Source organism: Mytilus galloprovincialis, chromosome 2 (genome assembly GCF_965363235.1).
Source record: "Mytilus galloprovincialis chromosome 2, xbMytGall1.hap1.1, whole genome shotgun sequence".
NCBI classification, from domain to species: Eukaryota; Metazoa; Mollusca; class Bivalvia; order Mytilida; family Mytilidae; genus Mytilus; species Mytilus galloprovincialis.
This window is the reverse complement of record NC_134839.1, coordinates 61,512,993-61,535,497: the sequence shown is the minus strand read 5'-3', so window position 1 is coordinate 61,535,497 and position 22,505 is coordinate 61,512,993. Positions and strand designations below refer to the sequence as shown.

General features: G+C 31.3%; 1 protein-coding gene across 2 annotated transcripts in view; it reads left to right on the top strand.

Moving 5' to 3' along the window:
• Positions 1–22,505, top strand: part of LOC143064041 (dual oxidase 1-like) — an 82,181-nt gene that overhangs the window by 26,370 nt on the left and 33,306 nt on the right. For both annotated transcript variants that reach the window (XM_076236546.1, XM_076236545.1), the window contains exons 7-20: positions 1,188–1,354; positions 2,309–2,369; positions 3,277–3,373; positions 5,588–5,663; positions 10,645–10,747; positions 11,430–11,602; positions 12,311–12,486; positions 13,381–13,499; positions 13,990–14,124; positions 14,625–14,747; positions 15,161–15,384; positions 17,310–17,495; positions 18,051–18,140; positions 21,972–22,107. In XM_076236546.1, coding sequence (XP_076092661.1) covers positions 1,188–1,354; positions 2,309–2,369; positions 3,277–3,373; positions 5,588–5,663; positions 10,645–10,747; positions 11,430–11,602; positions 12,311–12,486; positions 13,381–13,499; positions 13,990–14,124; positions 14,625–14,747; positions 15,161–15,384; positions 17,310–17,495; positions 18,051–18,140; positions 21,972–22,107 — 1,866 coding nt within the window. The remainder of the gene's footprint in view (positions 1–1,187; positions 1,355–2,308; positions 2,370–3,276; positions 3,374–5,587; positions 5,664–10,644; positions 10,748–11,429; positions 11,603–12,310; positions 12,487–13,380; positions 13,500–13,989; positions 14,125–14,624; positions 14,748–15,160; positions 15,385–17,309; positions 17,496–18,050; positions 18,141–21,971; positions 22,108–22,505) is intronic.

Here is a 22,505-nt window from a genome sequence, read left to right as displayed (position 1 = left end):
ACTACTTGTACAAGTGTATTTTATTTACTTGAAGAAGTAAAAAAAAATATACACATATAAGTAAATAAATATTGTTTGAATAATCTCCCCTTAATTTTCTAAAAAATTTACTTGTGTAGGTAAATTTTTCTTACAATTCCACAAAAATCCTCAAGTTTTGAGATGTAAAATCATGCCTTTAATGATTGTTCCCAGGTTTGCTCAAATTTTTTCATTAAAATTCAATGTTTCATCTCATTAATTCATCAAAGAAACTGATTGAACAAAGATCTTGTATATTTGCACAAGGCAATCAAAAATTGCTCCTTTGGGGCTTGTAAATGAGCAGTGTTATGAAGATAACAGACAAATTGGGATTTTCATTGTCCATGAAATTACACTTAAATGAATAGTAAAGACATTTGTAAAGGGTAAACAATTTAAAATTCTATTAGAGCAAAGAAATCTGAAGAATTCAAGAAAAGAAGAAAGGATGATTTTTTTACTTATACAAGTAAAAAATTCTGAATGCCTAAGGGACATAACTAAGCCAATTTTTTTTTTACCTATACAAGTAAATAAAATTCACTTGTATAAGTATCCTACAAATTTACTTATATGTGTATATTTTTTTTTACTTCTTCAAGTAAATAAAATACACTTGTACAAGTCGTACCCCTGACTGCCATATATACAAAGGTATACTGTACTATTTTTGCACGTTTTGTTGCCAATGCACATATTGAGTTGATACTAACATAGAGAGTTTATATGATGATAGATATTAGAATATTGGGAAAATTGTTTTAGTGCTAGTGTTGAGGGTCTGGTATAATTCAAAATGGCATTGTACAAGTCATGTTTTATGGGATATGACATTAAAATTAAGTAGCTTATACTCATGGCATTTTTGAAGTGTGACTTAAAAATAAACAAGTTATATTTGTGAGACTTATGAAATTGTTTATGATCTGGCAATAAAAGTAAGCAAGTTTTACTCATGATACTCAAGGTATTGCTGTTTTGAGTTGGACATGAATTCTCATAATCTCATGGCATTGTCGACATTAAAATTTATTTTAAGTACATTCAGAGAATTGTTTTCAATGTTACGTCTTCAGTTCCCTCTATGATAATTATATAATGAATATGTTTTTACTCATGATTGTTTATAAAATTAACAGTTCATATATATATGTGAATTTTAGAGATGGGAGACAACCATGTCCATGAGAATCCAGCTATATTGTCATTAGGAATCCTGTTCTTCAGATATCACAATTATCTTGCCACCAAGCTGCACCGAGAGCATACAAACTGGCATTACAGAAAGGTTTTCTACAATACAAGGAGGAAAGTCATTGCTTCACTACAGGTATCTTAGAAATTCATAGGTGAAGAGATAGTTATCCAGCAATTTCATTAAGATTCATTCCTGAATTCATTCCTGAATTATATATATAAAAATTGTAAAATTTTATGCTAATTTTCCATTAATATAAATTCGCACAATGACTTGAAAGATATATATCCTCACCAGTAAATTTGATCCTATAGGAATATTGGAAACAACAAGGCCAAAAAAAAATATGTCTGTTTCCTGCTGCCAAGGCAAAAAAATCAGGGTCGGTAGGTCAGGATTTTTTTTTTAATTATTTTTGCACTCCCTGTCAGATTTGCAAATGGTTAAATGTCATGTTTGGTTAGGGTCCTGTACCCTAAAATCATTTAATCTCTTTAAAGAAGCTTTAATTGAATAATCCTCCCAGTGCCAACATTTTTTAAACCTTTTAAAATTGTAGCACATTTGTGCTGGGAGCAGCCATTTTGATTGTTTGGGTATAGTAAAATACGGATCTGGATCGTACCGGAAACAATTTTTTCTGGACCGGAAATGATTTTTTTCCGGAATTGAATAAAAAGATCTAGGGTCGGGGGCTTTGAATCAGGGTCGGTCGGGAAACAGGAAACAGACATATATTTTTTTTTGGCCTAATCAGAAACATACTGTGATATTATACATAGTGCATTACATCACTTACATCATGTACATGCTTGCTTGTGAATATTTGAGATGAGATTTGATTTAAAAAATCTAATACATGTAGTAGGGAAAATATCTAAACAAAATTATCAAGATTGTTTAACAATGGACAACAAGCTTAAGGCAATAAGTTACTGTAGTGTGATTTCAGGAAATGTTGCAGTTAGCACACCAATAATGTTTTTAAACTTTAAAATGCAAGTTTTATTAATTTCATGCTGTTATGGAAACCTATTCTGTCACAATTTTTCCAAAAGCAATTGTATTATTTTATTCCTTTTCCAGAAAATAATAATGTATGATTGGCTTCCTGATCTTCTTGGAGTAGGTATCAAGCCATACACAGGTAAGTTTTAATTCAGAGATATTATCTTAGTTGAAATTAAATGTTAAATAAGAAAGTCAAATACTTCTCTGACCTAATATATAGTATTAGCAATTTTAAATTACATTAAATATATGTAAAAGATTCCAACTTTTATATTGATAGTCAACGCTCACATGATGTTTAGAAATGTTGTTTTATTTTCAAATGCTATACAAAATGACTGTACAAAATCTCTATAGTGGGTCTCATTGGGGTCTAAGCGTGACACGTGAAAGTCAAATTATTGTGTCATGAAAACGGAAAATGAGGTCTTGCGGGACCCGGGAAATGACCAAAAAAATGAGAATTGCTAACGTACATGTGTAAGCGGGATACGGGAATCTGACAAAACAGTAAGTGGGATCAGGGATCGGAACCCCCAATGAGACCCCCTCTATAGCTATGACAACTTTACAATGATGCATATATATATTTCAAATGAAAACAAAAACCTTCATCAAAAATTTAATATTGTTTTTTTTTGTGCTTCCATGCTTCATTCAAAATATGTCACTTCAAAGGTTTTACATCCCAATGAAACAGCAAAAAGAAGCATCAAGTTCTGTGATATAATTTTTATCTCTGAAACATATATATATGTGTGTTGCATTGTCTTCCCTTAAAAACCAATATAGCATCCTCAACTGAATATATTTTAAAAACACAAGAGGAAAATTGAATCAGATAAAATGATAGAGTAAATTAATCTTGTAAAAAAACCTGCAGATTTTCATTTATCAGGTAAAATGAAATGTAGCATCATGACAACTAGATACTTTAGAAGTTTGAACATTTATATAAGGTGTGATAGTGTTGGTCAATCCAGTGTTAAATTATGAGTTAGTTAATTTAGACTCTTATCTATCATTTATTTGATTATTTTCAGGATACAGGTCCTCTTTAGAGCCAGGAATATCATCAGTTTTTGATGCAGCAGCTATAAAGTATATTATGACTTTGGTACCATCAGCTATCACCAGGAGGTAACTTTATTTTTAATATCAAGGCCTAAATTAAAATTTCATTTGTTTGGAATTGCCGCCAAAATAATTTTATTTCCGTTTCTGAATTATTAAAAAAAATCAAACTTTTGCCAGAATTGGATCGTATCCACAAAGTCTGTTCCTGGCTTTAATTATTTAAAGTCTATCTTAAAAGTGCCTGCTGTACACAGTATGAGAAGCAAACTTTTAGATAACAGCCTAGAAAAAAGTCTGCCAAAGAAATGACAGAGAGGCCTGCAGTGGGAAGGATCTCCCTATGCTACAATGCATTTGATTAAGGGAGATTAAGATAAATGAAATTTGCAGCTATCCTTTGAAAGAAGCATTCTAAAAGACCTTTTGGATGACTTGAATTTGATCTTCATTGACCAGACACAGTTAATGTCTGAGAGATTCTGCATATCACTAATGACTTGATTTTAATTTTGATTTTAATGTCCCCTGCGTTATGTGTTGTAAGGAGTATTAAAATACCGGACATACTTGTGTCTGTCTGTCCTTTGGGTCTTGTAAGAGCTCTCATCAGTACAATTCTTGTCAGATTTTTATAAAACAAATATATTATAGATCAAAATCAGCGATAGCTCGGAATAGTTCTGTAATGGTTACTGAACAACTGCAACTGTTTAGGTAATATATAAAGATTGCATGAAATACAATCAAAACCCTATGACTTGATATCTATATCTTGCAAGGTTTATCACTACCTATGATATACACAAAATATAGTGCATGGAATTTATATTCTCACATTCCATACTTTTTATCAATGAACATTTTCCAGAAATTTGTCAATGAAATATATGATCAGATATTCATGTTACAAAATGACGTAATACTTGGCACAAAATTATATAATTTGTACAAGGTGCAGGAATCTAATCTATAATACTAAAATTACGAGGTCCAATTTGTCAGCAGTCATCACGTAAAAACGACGAATCAAAGAATTCAACATTATATACAACTAATATAGTACAAAGGTGTAGATTAAAAATTACACCACTCCAGGCCCTTTTGTTTTCCACGTAATTAATATTGCCAATAATTAGGAAGTTCCGGGTCGAGTCCGATACCGATACCAATAGTATAATCACCTGTCACCTATTACCTTATCTGTACGTTCCGCATCTGACAGGCGCACCACCAAACGGTGTATTCAGGATTAATATGCTATATACACGGGTCATAATCACAGGTTTGACACTACAAAATTGTCAAATTGTTACCTATTGTAGAATTTTAATCCATAAGACTTTCTAAGATAACAATACGAATACTAAAAATCTGGACTAAAAATAAGTTTCAATTTGTTAGCGGGCATGATGTAAAACAGCGAATCAAAGAATTCAACTTTATTTATAACTAATATAGGACAATGCTGTTGATTAAAAAATACTCCATTCCAGGACCTTTTGTTTTCCAAATAATTAATATTACCAATAATTGATAAGTTCCAGTTCGACGGGTTCAAACAGAAAGATTTGAAAGCAGAGAAAATTGTGTATCTTATAATCGGCATGACTTTATCAGATGACAGTACTAATACTAAGATAAGGCTTGCGCATAGTTATATACTTTAATTCAGTCACGGACTCGCGATATCACGGGTGTGTTCTAGTACTTTTCTAAAAATATCAATAATGTCTTAAATTGTTAAAGTTATCTTTAAAATTGGAGTTATCTTCCTTTGTCTATAATGGTAGTTTATCAACTACAAACAAAGCTTTATGGAAAGCAATATTAATTTGACTTCCCATTGATGAATTAAAGCAATCTTCACCCCTTCATTGCTTATAAGCACTTTGATTTATAAAGAGTTTTGTCCCTTGGAAATATTAAATTTATGGAAAATGGGAAATATAAAGTGTGCGCAACTCTGTTTTTTTATTTTTTTTTAGAATATCAACAATTTTTTATTTATTTTTAAGATTAACAATTCTTTTTGTATGTTAAGATTTAAAGTGTAAACGTTGAAAGTTTATGCAGTTATTACAATTAGAATGAGAATGATCATGTTGCACGTTTTACTTGTCGACTATAGGCTGTTTTGTTTGTTAGACAGTTTGTTACGACTAGCTAATGAACTAAATGTGCAACCATGAAATATAAAAACCTGGAAATATGATTAAAAGAAAGATTTGATTAAATATATGGAGCTGTATAAAAAAAATTTATATATTTATATTTCAGAAATAATAATTGTAAATCGATTAGTTGGGACAATCATAAAGCAACAAGGCTGTGTAATTCTTATTTCAATTCACAGGTAAGTCTATAATGAAAATAGTTTGTTCTTTAGCATTAACATGTTTTACATTAAGGTGTATTGTAACGTTCCGGGGTTTTCTTGTCAGGATATACACCCGTAGTTACTTTTGTGGGCCTCCGGTGAAGGAAGTAATAATAAAAATCATAATGGAAGTTCATAAATGGTATTATTTCTATTTAAACGATACTTCAAATACAGTGGTTCATGAAACAAAATACGTTAATAATATAATAAGCAATACAGCAAGGTGCGTTCATTACACCAAGTTTAATAAAACAATTGCTCGGTGCAAGAAGATCTACTTGGTGCACGGCATTCAAATACTCAGTGTACTCGGTGCAGCAAATTTACTTGGTGCACTGCATTCAACTTGAATACTCAGCGTACTCGGTGCATGCAAATCTACTTGGTGCACTGCATCTAAAAACTCTCACCAAGCAACTTTACTTGGTGCTGAAAATCTACTTGGTGCACTGCATTATCACCAAGTGCTCTTACTTGGTGCAGCAAATTCTAGAGAGACTGCTAACTACATGGAGGTTTTTGGAGAGAAGCTCAATGTAGGAACATGCGTTCCATATTTTATACAACGTGTGACGTAATACAAAAGTTATTCATAAACAAGAACAAGTAACGTTACATTTGGCGCTTATACTGAAACTAAGTGTAAACAAATACAAAATGAACAGTTACACATGTAAATAAAGTAGATATATAGATTTAAAGAAGTCAGTATATAATATAAGGTCAAAGTTAGCTATTTCTTTTGTAAAATACGAATCCGAACACAACAACGGACATCTGCGTGTATCGATCAAGTGTGGAACGGAGACAACAGTAAAAATATCAGCTTTCAAATCACCAGGGCGTAACACTACCCACCTACATTATAGAAAAAGGATTTGTTCTCAAATATGAGAGTATGTATGTCATGCAGATGTCATTTCATAATGTAGTATAAAACAAACACAAAAAGTCTCACTTCGTAAGTCTCATGGTGCATGTAAGATAAAACAATAATGTTTAATAAGAAACACTTCATAGAAATATAACAATCCATCATTCCATCATTCAGATATTTCCACTCTTCAGACCGTCTTCCTCTTCCTGTGCATCGTCTTCTGTAAAATGTTGATATGATTCGATAACATATATCCCTCTTGTGGTGAGATAAAAAGTTCTTTGTTGATATCAAAGTTCAATAAAATATTAAAACTGTACAAGTATCTTTAGTGATATTCATTACATGGTTGACTCGCCGCTTCAGGTCTAGTTAAAATCAGTTGATATGTACAATTATTGTTATGGTTTGCACTTAAACAAAATATATACTTAAATCAAGTCGCTGATATTACAATTTGGTATCCAAATAAACAACAGTATTCCACAGACAATATACCAGTCACAGGACTATACTGAAAAATCACCAATACTCCACAGATTTCCTCATCACAGGACGTACGGGTAACACCCTTAAAATATATAAGTCTTCCACAGACATTCTTTAGTCACAGGAACTGACTTCAAAAACAACATTAGCAACAGCATTTCACAGACAATATACCAGTCACAGGACCATACTGCTTCTAAAATATATGGTATATCACAGATACTCGATCACAGAAAATACACATACACAATCACCGGTACTCCACAGGTATTCATCGCAGGATGTACAAGTAAAACCCTTAAAATATATAAGTCTTCCACAGACATTCTTTCGTCACAGGAACCGACTTCAAAAACAACATTAACAACAGCATTTCACAGACATTTTCCGTCACAGGATAACTTACAAAATACAACAGCAAACCATTCTACTTATTCATGATAACATGAATATATCATCGACAAGAATTACTAACAAACCATTCATTGACTTGTATTTACTCCATGTAACTTACATCCGATACAATAGCATACAATTTGTCTGGTTCCATTGCCTCATTTTTTACTCATGGAGCTTGACTTATGCTATTATTTCCGCATCGGGTATAATTACACAGACATTTAATTATTTCTGCATACAGTGTGTTTTTATTGTATAGTGGTAGTTTGGACCACTACTAGTTCTTGCAAATTTTATTTCAACAGCATTACATCAACGAAAGGGAGACAACAACATTCAGCAAGCTTTTGTTTCTACTTTTCAGCATATTTCGGCATTACATTCGAGAATCAGATATTTAAAACATTTTAAAACATAAATATTAAAACACATTATACGAAAACAATATTTATAACTTTATAAGTTATTCTCTATAAGGACAAGTTTTTCTGACATGTCCCTTTTCACCAGAGCGAAAACATTTATTCTTTGACTCGACAGACATTCCAGCGACAGCATTATTTAAGCTATGATACCTTATTCTATCTGCTTGGTGAAAAGTATCAAATCTAATAGCTAAAATTTCAGCTTCATTTATATTTTTGGGCCTTGCTTCTCTTGTTCTAAGACGCATTTCAGGGTCATGTAATGCATCTATAAACCGGTCCAAAGCCAGTTTATCTGTTACAGAGGAAGGGGCACCAGGATAAGCACAGCGAGTCATTTTTTTAATATCTTGACTGAGGGCAGATAGAGATTCATTATCTTTTCTTACTCTAGTTTTTAACTGAGCTCGGAATATCTCAGACCTATGAACTGAACCAAATCTATTATGAAGGGCATCAACTAGGCTATCAAAATCTCGCCTTTTAAACTCGTTTAATTCCTTTAAAATAGCTCTAGCACCACCTTTCAAACTGCTAGCTAGACAAAGTGACATTGCACTATAGTCCCAACCATTAACTTCAGCTAAAATTTGAAATTGACTGAGATATTCTTCTATATCATCAGTACCATCATAAGGTTGTGGTTTCATATTTACTTTGTGTTTTTGTGTAACACCAGCATGATATAAACTAGGATGAGATTGCATACCCCTTGTATTTTGACTATTATTGTAATTTATATAACTGCATGTTTCAGAAATTGAAGGCATACAGCTTGTATTTTGGAGCAGTTTATGTTCTTGTACTGCATGTGTTTTCAAAATTTTTGCTTCTGGAACAATAATTTCTGATCTTTCAGATTGAATTTGATCAGATTTAGACTTTTGTTTATTAAACTCTTTTCTTAAATGAAATATTTCTTCTTTCAACTGTGTGATTTGATTTTGAAATCTGTCTTCCAACATAGAAAGATTTGCTGCATTTTGTTGTGTCACCATATAAAATGTATCACTGATTTGATTTGTGAGTAATTCAAATATGTCTCCTACTGGAGGTGAAATAGCTGGTAAACTATTAGATAGATTGTCCGCTTGAATTGATTCATAAGAACTCTGCGAATTTGTTCTCTCTGCATGATGTGTAATATTCTCCACTGTATCATCACTAGCAATTGATGATCTATCAGTTGGATTAAATTGAATAATATCAGACTGCAAGGAATCATCCATTTTAAAATGATTTTATTTTTCAAACTTCACCAGATAATTTTTTTTTTATAATTAAAAATTTAAGATCCCACTTCTGACACCAATGTAACGTTCTGGGGTTTTCTTGTCAGGATATACACCCGTAGTTACTTTTGTGGGCCTCCGGTGAAGGAAGTAATAATAAAAATCATACTGGAAGTTCATAAATGGTATTATTTCTATTTAAACGATACTTCAAATACAGTGGTTCATGAAACAAAATACGTTAATAATATAATAAGCAATACGGCAAGGTGCGTTCATTACACCAAGTTTAATAAAACAATTGCTCGGTGCAAGAAGATCTACTTGGTGCACGGCATTCAAATACTCAGCGTACTCGGTGCAGCAAATTTACTTGGTGCACTGCATTCAACTTGAATACTCAGCATACTCGGTGCATGCAAATCTACTTGGTGCACTGCATCTAAAAACTCTCACCAAGCAACTTTACTTGGTGCTGCAAATCTACTTGGTTCACTGCATTATCACCAAGTGCTCTTACTTGGTGCAGCAAATTCTAGAGAGACTGCTAACTACATGGAGGTTTTTGGAGAGAAGCTCAATGTAGGAACATGCGTTCCGTATTTTATACAACGTGTGACGTAATACAAAAGTTATTCATAAACAAGAACAAGTAACGTTACATTTGGCGCTTATACTGAAACTAAGTATAAACAAATACAAAATGAACAGTTACACATATAAATAAAGTAGATATATAGATTTAAAGAAGTCAGTATATAATATAAGGTCAAAGTTAACTATTTCTTTTGTAAAATACGAATCCGAACACAACAACGGACATCTGCTTGTATCGATCAAGTGTGGAACGGAGACAACAGTAAAAATATCAGCTTTCAAATCACCGGGGCGTAACAGTATTCCCAGCCCAGAATTATACTAAAGTACATATATTAATTTGTTTATTTCCTGTAGATCTAAATGTATGCATATTGATCATCTTAACTGCCAAAAATACACTTTTGTGTCACCAACTATATCAGCATAGAATATAGATTGGAAACAGGGAATGGGTCAAAGAAACAACAACCTTACCAAAGAATAGAAAACAGATCAAGGACAACCATTGGTCTTTAACACAGCCAGAAACACAGCTCATAGAGACAGGCTTCAGCTATACTTGTTCAGCGGAAATAGACATCTTCATACAGCATGTGAACGGGTTCCAGGCTTTGTCATGAAAACATATATATGTATGGCACCAAAGGCCATGTTGAAACTTTAGGAAATGGCTATGGAAACAATACTAAAGTTTCTCTAATATTTTCATTGTACAAAAAAATATTTGACACCCTACTATAGTAGTGATTTTCTAGTGCTTTTCCTGTTGGTCCTATATATGTTTCTTTTAATGAGGATTGGAAATTTAACTAAAACACTTAACTCTAAACATTCTAAAAAGATAAATGTTTTTCTTGTTTTCTTCCTAGTCACAAAGTTTCAGTACTAATATTTAACAAGGTATCCATAAGTATTATTGTTTTTACTTGTAGAACATATTGCTAAGTAGAGAGGATGGAGTGGAAGAAATAATAATGGGAATGGTATCAGAGTCAGCAGAGAAAGAAGATTTAAACATAGTTGAAGATATACAGAGTATGTATATTAGTTGGTGGCTTGACATGGGAAAGGCCTAAATACAATGAGAAAAAAATAGTCCTTTCGTGCCACTTAAACCTCATACCCTTCACCTACCTATACAATATTTATCTAGATCTGCAATAATCATTTCAGCAAACACAAATATCTGCATTTAAAAGTTCAGACGAGCTCTTAATGAATATAAATGCCAAAATACAATTTGATTATTGCTTGTTTAATGTCCAGTGGCAAATATTTCATGCATACTCAGGATAAAAACAATCTTAAAACAATTATTTCAATAAATATATTCAAAAAGGTAGTTCAAATGGAATGAAAAGCAGAATGTTTGGACTCACCAATCGAAAAAAAAGGCATTTAATAGGGGCAGTTTTTTGCCATGTTGCAAGGGTGCTTTAAGGTACAGAGAGCAAGGGGCATGGTATTTAAAGTCAGTTTTCCTCATTTTTACTGGACATAGCCACAAGATAATACATCCAATACAGCCATGTGGACACCCCACTTAGCAAAGGTTTAACTGCCAGGGATGACCATATTTCTATACCCTAATCAATCTAAGGAGTCTGAATGAAAGCAGAATATAAAACATTTTGTCACACACATTCACAATTACTGACTAACTGAGGTTTATAACAAAATATATCATGTATGTTAATTGTTTTCCTTATTTTTATAGGTAAATTTTATGGTCCACTTCACTTCTCACGACATGACTTTGTAGCCCAAACAATAATGAGAGGACGTGATTATGGTCTTCCAGACTACAATTCTGTAAGAAAGGCTGTAGGATTGAAACCTGTGTCAACCTGGGCAGAAATCAATGTAGAATTGAATAAAACCAATCCTGAGGTAAGACTGACATATTGATACATGAAAAAGTTTTGAAAAAATAGTTTGTATTGATATCAAAATGTAAAATTTTGCTAACTTAAAATTGACAATTTGAACACATAATGTTAATAAAAGATTACTAAAATCTGGAGTGCAGCATTCTATCCTGAGCAAGTGTTTAAACAATATGTGAGTTCAACATGTGACAATAATTGTGCTAGCTAAGGTAAATAAGATGAGAAAACATAGAAAGTGCACCTCCCATTATGAGGTCGTTAAAACAGTTTTTCCAAGTTCTTAATCTTTTAACTAATTTCCAAAATCTATTTACTGTGTTCATTAAGGATCATTGTTTGTTGTTAGGGTAACATTTTGCAAAACCCTGATTTTTGTATCCATTTCTGGTTTATTGGTGAATATTGATTAGTCACTGATCCAGTTCCTCTCTTGCTTGCCTAGAATTATGTAGCCTTGGTATTTTGCAGCACACCAGGCATTATTCTTATTACCTTTATTGTTTTCCCTCAGAAACATATATGCTTCATATTTAACAGCATATACATGACATTGATCTTATTTATGTGAAAATTATCTCTTACTTGAAACTATAAATATGAATTAAAAAATCTATACCTATGATGGAATATTGAATTTTAATTTTTAATAATGAAGATATATCTTTGTTTTATAGAATATATCCCATAATGCATTGTTTATATATTTCAGATATTTGTTACTGTAGAGAATATCTATAAAGAGTTGAAACATCTGGATGTATTTGTGGGAGGAATGTTGGAAACAACACCATCAGGACCAGGGGAACTTTTCAGAATTATCATCTTGGACCAGTTTTATAGAATAAGAGATGGAGACAGATTTTGGTTTGAAAATAAAAACAATGGGTACAGCGTTATTAAAATAAATCATTTCTCAATAAAAATAGCACACAGAAATTGTGTTCTGGAAAGATAAAAGTGAATTACTGTGGATTCATTATAATTCGTTGGATACCAATTTTCGTGGGTACAGGTGAACCACGAATTCAAATGTTCAACGAATATTATATTTTCAATAGGTTTTGTATAGAGAGATTGGCAAAACCACGAACTCAAATATCCAGGAATATGCAAGTTTTTAGTAATCCACGAAAATTGATACCCACAAAAAATAAATGAATCTACAGTAGATCTTTGCTTAAAAAATTGATTATCAGCTGAAATACTTTCATTTATTTATACTAAGATTTAAGAAGCCTTTACTAAAGGAAATTTGTTCATGAATGATATTTATTACTGTGGATTCATTTGTTGGATATTAATTTTCTTGGTTTTCGTTGGTATAAGTGAACCACAAATTTAATTGTTCAACGAATCAAACATTTGCTATTGGGTTGTATATAAACTTTGACAAAACCAAGAAATCAAATGTCCACAAAAATGCTTGATTTTCTCTATCCATGAAAATTAATACACACGAAAATAAATGAAAACACAGTAGTAGGTTAACCAATTCTGAACAAGTGATCAAAGATTCAATTGTGGCCAATATTTAGGTTTAGTCTGTGGTTAAGGGTTTTTTTCAAATAAATATTAAATCTGTCAAATTTTCTTTGAATTTTACAATATTTAACCTATACCATGCTGGCTGCTTATTGTTTATACATATGCCTGATTATGTTATTTTTAAAAAAATGAATGGACTTCTAGGACAAACAAATTAACCAAATTAAAGGTAATTATTTAGATATTCATAGTGGGCATGCATTGAAATTTATATCGTACATATATGTATTACAGATTGTTTACAGAGGAACAAGTTGAACAAATAAAGAACATAACATTGTATGATATCATTGTAAATTCTACAAAGTTAGATACAGACCATATACAGAGAGATGTTTTCACTGTTTCTCAAGGTAATTGCCTTATGGTACTAAAATAACATACATTTGATGGTATTATTTTTCCTGAGAAAGGAAAGCAAGGGATTGATTGCATTGTAATTGTATGCAGTTGTATTAGAATTTGCATTTCTCATTTTTTGGCCAAGCACCTTTGTTCATGATTCATTAAGCTTAAAAGTATCCATAGATTTCCTTTAACGATTGCCATTTTGAAGTCAACACTTACATTAAAATAAGCTATCAAAGGTCGTGGTTTTCTTGGGGCACTCCAGCTTCCTCCACCAATAAAAACTGGCCGCCACAAAATAGACTAAATGCTGTGTCTAAAAGTGGTGTTAAAACACAAAATAATCAACAATCAAAAGAACATTCAGGGGGAGATAAACATCAAAAGTACAATAAGGGGAGATAAACCTCTGTGTGAGTAGTTTATTTATCAGAAGTTTACAATTCACCCAAAATAAAAAGATAAGAATTGTACAAGTCAGATTTTATTCCTCAGAAATGCCTTGTAAACCATTGAGGATCAGTACCAGTGAACTTGAACCTTGTGGAAGTCATCATGGCTATGATTATTTTGCTGGTAGTGAAGTAACATACATCATTATATGGACATGTTTTGGACTTATACCTCTAGGTAAGTATGTGTTAAATTGTAAAATTTGTGTAATGTTTAGATTTGTTTTTTTAATGACAAGTGCTTTCTTTATATTACTACTTAAAGCAATTAACTTTTATTTCCATAGACATTGAAACACTTTTGCATGGATGTTTTTCATATTCATAAAAATATGTAATGCAATGTATTCCATTAGAAAGAAAAGTTATTCAAGGATAATATTTTTGTTTGTTTCTGAAGTTTATTCAGAACATTTCTATTACTATAAATAGAGTTTGATAAACATGTAAAGATACTTGAAATAATACTTTATGATTGGTTATGCATTAATATTTAAAATCTGCCAAGCTTAAGGAGCCTATAGTAGTAATTCTTTTAGATTAGAGCATGATCAGTCTAATTCTTTTTTGAAATAAACGATCTGACATTTATCCTCAAGATTTATTTAAAGAAGAGAAAAACAAAATGTGATCAATTAGAATAATTTTTGATATAACTTTGTATTTCTGTTATTTCAGTTTGTATTCTCTGTGCATACATAGCAGCTAAATGTCGTCAGTGGAAACATAGTCGTCATGTTAAACGTCAGCAACATCACATTGGCAACCAACAAAGGAATAATGATTTATCTACTAATAAAGGTAGGTATAAAAAAGAAACTGCAGTTAAACATAGAGTTATTTCATTATTTTACATTTTCCTGAAATCAACAATTTTGTGCAATAACCAGTGATAGGTACGGTCACCATCAATTTAAACAAAGACTGCTGCAGAGTAAGAAAATAAATGTTTGAGAAATGTATGCTATGGATCAATCCAACAATAGATTTATGAAGGTGTCAAAAGAGCATTAATAATGTTTTCCATCAAATACATTTGCATGGAATATTAGTTTTATCATCAATTTCTTAAATTTTTTAGAATACATCAAAATCTATCAAAATTGATTACATGGTAATTGACTGCCTGTTAAACAGCTGGTACAAAAATTCTCGAAAATGTTACAAAAAAAAAAAGAATCTGATTATAGCATGAGTATATATGTCTTTTATAGAGAGTGAATTTCAGTATCAAGCAGAGGAATGGTTAGGTGCAAAAGAAGATTCCCGTCTAGTATCGGTTCAACTGAAATTGAAATGTCAGCTTAATGTCCTAAGTGCAAGGGGAACACGTCTGAGGACCATAAATATGGATTTCATAGAAGAGGTTCAAATCTGGATCAGTAATAACAAAGGACAGAAGACCATCGTTGTGAAAATGCCAAAGGAATATGACATGGTAAATAAATTATTGTGAAAATATTTATTTTTTGGGGAAGACGGCTTCAAGCCGTCAATCCCCAATGGGGTTGACCAGAGTGACATTCCCTCACATCATTCATTTTGTTTTTATAGTGTGGATAACCCCCCAACAAATCTTACTAAGAATGATGAGATGGGGAGACACAAATGAATAAATTGACTTTAAACACTTTTTTATACATTTCCCTTCTGTTTCTCTCGAAATTATCGTATATCGAGCTCTCCTTTACACTATTTACGTTTCTTTTACAATCCGGAAAAATCAGTATGACGAGATATTCTAAATATATCCAACCTACATTATATTTTATAGTGACGTCATTGTTGGAATGCCACACTACGCATAAGCAGGGATATCCTTCACTGGTTATTTAAATCATTCTCAAAGATTGTGCACTTATTAAAAAATAGTATTTGTTGAATTTAAACATAATGATGTTTGCTGTAGATGATTCAAACATCAACATGCAATACTTTAATTTGTAGGTCAACAACTTTCAAAGTAAACAGGAAGTCCGAGGGGCTACATGAGATCGGGGAGAGAAACGATCTTTTCTATTTTTTTCTGTAAAACTCTGTTTTGAGAATCTTCCTCCAATTCAGGAGCACCTCAATTTATGAGCTAATTATCCACTAAAATAAACACTTAAAATGTGACATTTAGTATATGATAAGTAGTCTTTCATTAAAACAAAATTTTGTGTACCAACATAATCATTGTAATAGTTACAAAAAAATTACAAATGTTGCATTTTGTAGTTTAAACCTATTTATTCATGAAATTTTACAAATATTTCAAAATGTAGGATTTGGAAACAAGCTTCACACAGTTTACATCAATCATATTGTTATTTTTATTAGTACCTGTATCCCTGTGATGAGAGATATAACTGGGAACTTTATCAATGGAAATTTAAAACTGAATAGATTTTTCAGTCCTAACTTTCTTAAGAAAAAAAATAAAAATTTTAAGAGTACTGTCACAAAAAATGGAAAAAGATTTCAAAAATAATTGTAGTTGTTGTTAAATGACAGAATTCAACTAGTTGAATTTTAGATAATTAACTATCAACTTTAATTGAATGTTTAGATTTAGAAGATGCAGATCTCTTCCATTGGTCTAAATTGACTCACAAACTAAAGAAACAAAATTACATTAAACAACAATTGATTCCAATAGTGTCAACCTTCCACATGTTCTAGCTGTTCTTTTTTTCATTCTTTATATGAAGACTAACAAAAGATACCCCCCCCCCCCCCCAACCCCAACCCCCACCCCAAAAAAATTAAATAGAAACCAGGGCCGTCTTTCCCCTCAGAGCTATTCAGCTCTTTGATTCATTGATGTGAACAAAATATGTACTGGAATTCGATTTCATGGTTAAAATTGTCACTTTTACTTTAATAGAAATATAGAATTGAAAAAAATTATACAGTTAAACCTGTGGAATGAAAATATACAGAATTTTCTCTTACTGATTTGACTGTTAACTGAACTTCTGTGTAATCAGAACAAACATCTCATTACAGTGTTCACTTTTGACAGGTTTTACTTTATTAAATCTGGGATTAATATTCATTGAGGGACGTGAAGTGGGGTATCTATACGGAAGAACATGAAATAAAATTGCCATTTCATGATAAATGAACAATTAAAAATTTCTTGCACATTGATTTTTTTACCGATTTCACAAAACAAGGTGAATAACGAACCTTTTTCAAGGCTGCACATGAAATAAAAATGGCAAAACATGTTGCATGAAAAATAAAGCATTTCTTCACAAAAGTATATGAGTATAGACTATTTCAATTGATTCTGGTGAACAAAATAGAGTAAAATTGTAGTCACTTAGCAGTAATTGAAATTAGTTACAACTTTTGGTTAAAATTCTTCTTTTGAAGATCCTAGTTTTTCCAAATTACAACATGCGATCGTCTTTCTTGACAAGTCTGACTTCCACTCTGAAGAGGTATGGTAAGAAGTATACAATTATGGAGATGAGGCTAAAAACAATATATGACCAAGCTGTCACCCAAAGAAAAAGAAACATGCAGTTAGAAAAATTCTTCAAATCTGTATTTTCAGAGGTAAGTTAATAGAAGTCTAGATATAACAAGATATACTTTATATTTTCATGTCACAAACTTTAGTAAACTCTACATAAGTGCACCAACACCTTTTTGCTTAACAAGTTGAAAGAGTAGTCAGAGTTGATACTGAAGTATGCTGCGGTTTTCAAAACCTTCTATATACAAACTATTATATTTACTTCAACTTTTTAGAGAGTAATTGAAATATGCTTCTTTTTGATTTTGAAAATATTCAGACATCTTTCCAGAGTTATGAGACTTTAGTTATCAGATCTAATGCATTTTTTAAATGTTAAAACAAATTTCAGAATGCTTTGATGAATTTGCATCAAATATTTTTTTTGTGAATTTGTGAACAAGTATAAAGTTCCCTGTCGAAATTTGTTATCTAGAGTTATGGCACTTTTATTAATCAATTTCAGACCATTTTTATACACTCAAGGATATCTTCTTCTTAGTTCTGATATATAATATATTTGTAGGCTGATATATAATATATTTGGAGGCTGATATATTATATATTTGTAGGGTTGATATATAATATATTTGTAGGCATTTGATATGGATTATGATCCAAACTTAGAGAATCATGGAGTAGAGACAGCACAAGTTAAAGAAATGTTATCAATTGAACTCACTAAGGTATAATTATAAATATAAAAAGTTTGGCTGAAATCTTGAAAAGAAAAAAGAAGTACACGGTTATTCTTGATAAAAGAATAACTGAAGGATATCATTTTAAAAACATAATCAAACACTGTCAGAATTAAGAACTGCTGTTTTTGTCACCAATTATAAAGATAATACAGATTATTTTGAAACCAAGAAGATTGAAAAAGTTAGAGTTTGAGATCCAAATTCTAGAAAAGTTGAGAAGATGTATTGGTTTGAAAAATACCATAAAAATATAATGTATGACCAGAGGTAGGGATGGAAAGCCTGCTTGGAAAGCAAATACTTCATTTACTTTCTTAGTTTCTAATTGTGGTTTGTGCTCACATTTTTGCAGAATTAGTTTTTTGAATAAATTTCATCTTTTGAGTAATTCATTTGCCTTCTAGTCTCACACATTAAAAAAATGAAAAGACTTGTTTAAATTACTCTGAACAACACAACTCTCTACCTTATTTAACAAACAGTATACATTTTCAACTGGTAACTAGTTCAAATTGTCAACCTTTCATACATTAGTTGATTCTGATTGTCAATTAAGAAAAGATGTGGGGAAATCAAACCACACAAATAACCTAAATGACATTTGTAGGTCAACATACAATACTGTGGATTCATTAAGGTACGACATCAAAAGTTCAATGTAGGATGAAAAACTTATTTCACATAGTTTTTCACTGACACCCCCATCCCCCTCTTAACTTAATTTGGGAAAAATTGATTTACCAATAGGGATATATATGGGTCATTTTCAAAAAATGTCGAATTTTGAAATTGAAAAAATTATTAAAAGTTACTTATTCAAACAACCCTCTACATAAGCAAATCAAAACAAACCATACTTTATGAACAACATATTAAAAGATGCAATCTTAATGATGTCATACAAGAATATCTTGAAACATTTTTTGATCGGTGGTACAATATTTTGTCTATCCTGTTACCATTTTCAAAAGAAATTTTGGGTTATTAAGAAAAGGTTTAGATAAAATGTTAAGCTTGTTTTACCTTACCAATTAGATGGTTTTCAAGAGAATAAACTTCTATATATATTCATTCTGTAAAATAAAAGATTATTTGCCAATTTTCTAGGTTGTACTGAAAAATGGCTCTAAAAATTGGTTTTCAAAGGTTGTAAAAATTACCACCAGTAATGCAAGTCTAAGATAGCAATTTATATTGTTCGGCCTTTTTTCACCCTTTCAAATAAACCCAACATCAAGTAAATCCCTCATAAATTAATTTTACTTTTCTCTATTTCGTTGGTAACAGGAACGTACGTTTCTGATATATCACTATATAAAAGTCTATCCTGTTACCTTTTTGTCTATTCTGTTACCGATATCAGTATTGCACCTGCAAATGCTTATTTGGGAAGATTAAGACGTTATAACCTTAAGATGAGTTCAAACAATGAAATATTTCATTCGTTTTCCACCTACTTGTTAAGATAAAAAATTTAACGACGTTTTTGTCTATAATTGTCTATCCTGTTACTGTAACCATAGCAACCGTAGTAACAGGATAGACATAACAGGATAGACAAATTTCTTCGTTTTTTTATTGCTGTTGTGAAATAACTACTCCCTTTGGTGAAGTGATTATGGTTTTCTATTGTGAATTTGGTTTCCAACACGTTATTGCACTTTTTACAACCATACTGTTAATGTAATTAATCAAAATGGTTGGTAACAGCATAGACATGAAAAAAAGTACGCTCTATTTTTTTCACTAAATATTTTTGAAATCAACACTGACTGATTCAATATTCATAGAGAGAATAATTTAACGACTGATTTAAGTAGCGGTAACAGGATAGACATGAACCTCCTGTACGCTGATTGAATTTAGTTTGTAGATAATCTGTTGCATACAATGATAAAGAAGCTACGATTTTTCGTTAGAATTATAATTAACGTTCTTAAAAAGTCCCTTTTGCAGATATCAAGGCGATCAGAAAATCGGAAAAAAATCGTTTGAAATGTGTTTTTCTGACAATGTACGCACACAAATACCCCCAAAATCGGATTTAAATGCAGTTTAATCTTATCAAAATAGATGTAAGGTGTGTTTATTATTAATGTTCTGAATCACAAATCCGACAAGCTTTCATTTAAACCATTACAACTGAAATTTCCATTAGAAATAAAAATTTTAGTATGGGTGTACTGAAAATTCGACATTTTTTGAAAATGACCCATAGGCCACGGTTTTTTAATTTCTTGGTTTACGGATTTTCCCCATGAAAAAGTCGGGTCGGTCGGTCGGGAAAAAAAAGAAAAAAAAATATCTTTCAAGACAGAAAAAAAAATGCAAAATAAATATACATTTCACCATTCTAACAAAATGTTTTTTATGCTATTTTGTCATCATTTCAAATTTTAGTTCGATGAAATATTCTTGCTCAGCTGTCATAAATATCGCATGACATTGTCTAATGATTTGCCGTAAAAAAGGGGGGTGTTCACAGACAAAGACGAAATTAAATCGTCTTTTCACAAACAAGAAAAACAAATTCGCGTAGCTCTTAATCAATTCCAGAAAACTTGGTGAGTAATGATCTTCAAAAACGAACACTGATAAAGAAAAATATGTAAAAAACGTCGTACGAAAATAAGTTTCAACACACGTGTCAAAAACGTAATAGACTCGTCCACGGAAAAAACGAGAATATCGGGTTTATAATCTAGTGTCATGCATTCCCGTTTTTTATCCAAATGGACGATATTTTTTTTTATTATCCATGAAACAAGAAAATTCTAAATGACTTGTTGATATTCAGAACTTTTACTTCCAAGGTGCTTTCCACCTGTCCACATTTGGACAAGTCTATTTCTATGAGATTATGCATCTTACAGACTGATGACAAATAAGGGAAACGAACTTATTGTGTAATGGGTTTTAAACACAGATTTCGTTCCGCAAAATTATTTGCGTAAACGACATTTCAAGGTCAGTTATAATTGATTTGTCTATTTTTAGAAACGTAAACTGGAAGTTTTATTTTTTCACAACAGAGAGTGTTATCAATTTTGTTAGTGATTCATGCATTTCATTTCATAAAAAAAGAATCATTTAATTATTTTTCAGGGATAATGTATTTGTTTGGGTCGGCGGCAATAAAAAAGCATGAAAAGTCAATTTTATTTTTATTCTAGGAATCGGCAAAATCGGGTCGGCGGATCCGTAAACCAACAAATTAAAAAATCCTGGCCATATGTAGAAATCGATTTTAGATATACAAAACTTGCAGAATTTTAAACACCCCCCCCCCCCCCCCACACACACACACACACCCTAACTCACAAACTATTTGATTTAAGTTTTTTATCCTACATCGATCTTTTGATGTCGTCCCTAATATTTGTTAGATACCAATTTTCGTGGATTTCATGGGTACAGGGGAACCACGAATATAAATATTCAACCAATTGTAAAATTTCTAAACGAATGGATGCATTCTTTACCAAAACCACGAAAATAAAGATATGCATGAATATGCAAGTTTTTCTCAAGCCACAAAAATTAAATATAAAGATATCCAAGACAACTTCTGGTTGCTAAGTTATGTCTGAATTATAACAAAACAGCTGTCATGGATGTAGACTAGATTCCTGAATGCATGTTTGCTTTACAGGGAGAATTTGCTCATGCTTTGGCATGTACACTTGGTTTAGAGTTTGAAGAAAACATGCTGATTACATTTATTTGTTTTACAGGAGGAATTTGCTCATGCTTTGGCATGTACACTTGGTTTAGAGTTTGAAGAAAACATGCTGATTACATTTATTTGTTTTACAGGAAGAATTTGCTCATGCTTTGGCATGTAAACCAGATTCAGAGTTTGTAGAAAACATGTTTAGTTTGTTGGACTCTGATAGAAATGGGTACATCTCCTTTAGAGATTTCCTCAATGCTGTTGTCTTGTTTTCTAAAGGTAAGATTTTTTTCTTTTGCATCCTATTAGCTACTTTTCAAATACTTTAAGGATCCAATTGAAAATTGCTGATTGATTTATCACTAAATTTTTAAAAAGATTTGAAAGTGTTGCATCAGTGTAAAAAAATAATATCCTATGTATGTGAAATACTTGTAAGTTAAAAAATCCTGTAATTTTCTTTTGAGTCATGCTGATGGAATTTTGTTTATAAACCATATTTCATAATTCATGCAAATATTTGATGAAAAAAGTGGGACAAGAAATACTGTTGGTATTGCATTATAAACAGTCCCAATTTATAATGTGTATTTAAGGAACAGTCCATTATTGCTTTTCTTTGTCTTGATGTGCATTCAAAATTTATTAAACAATTGCATACTTTATATTAAGATTAG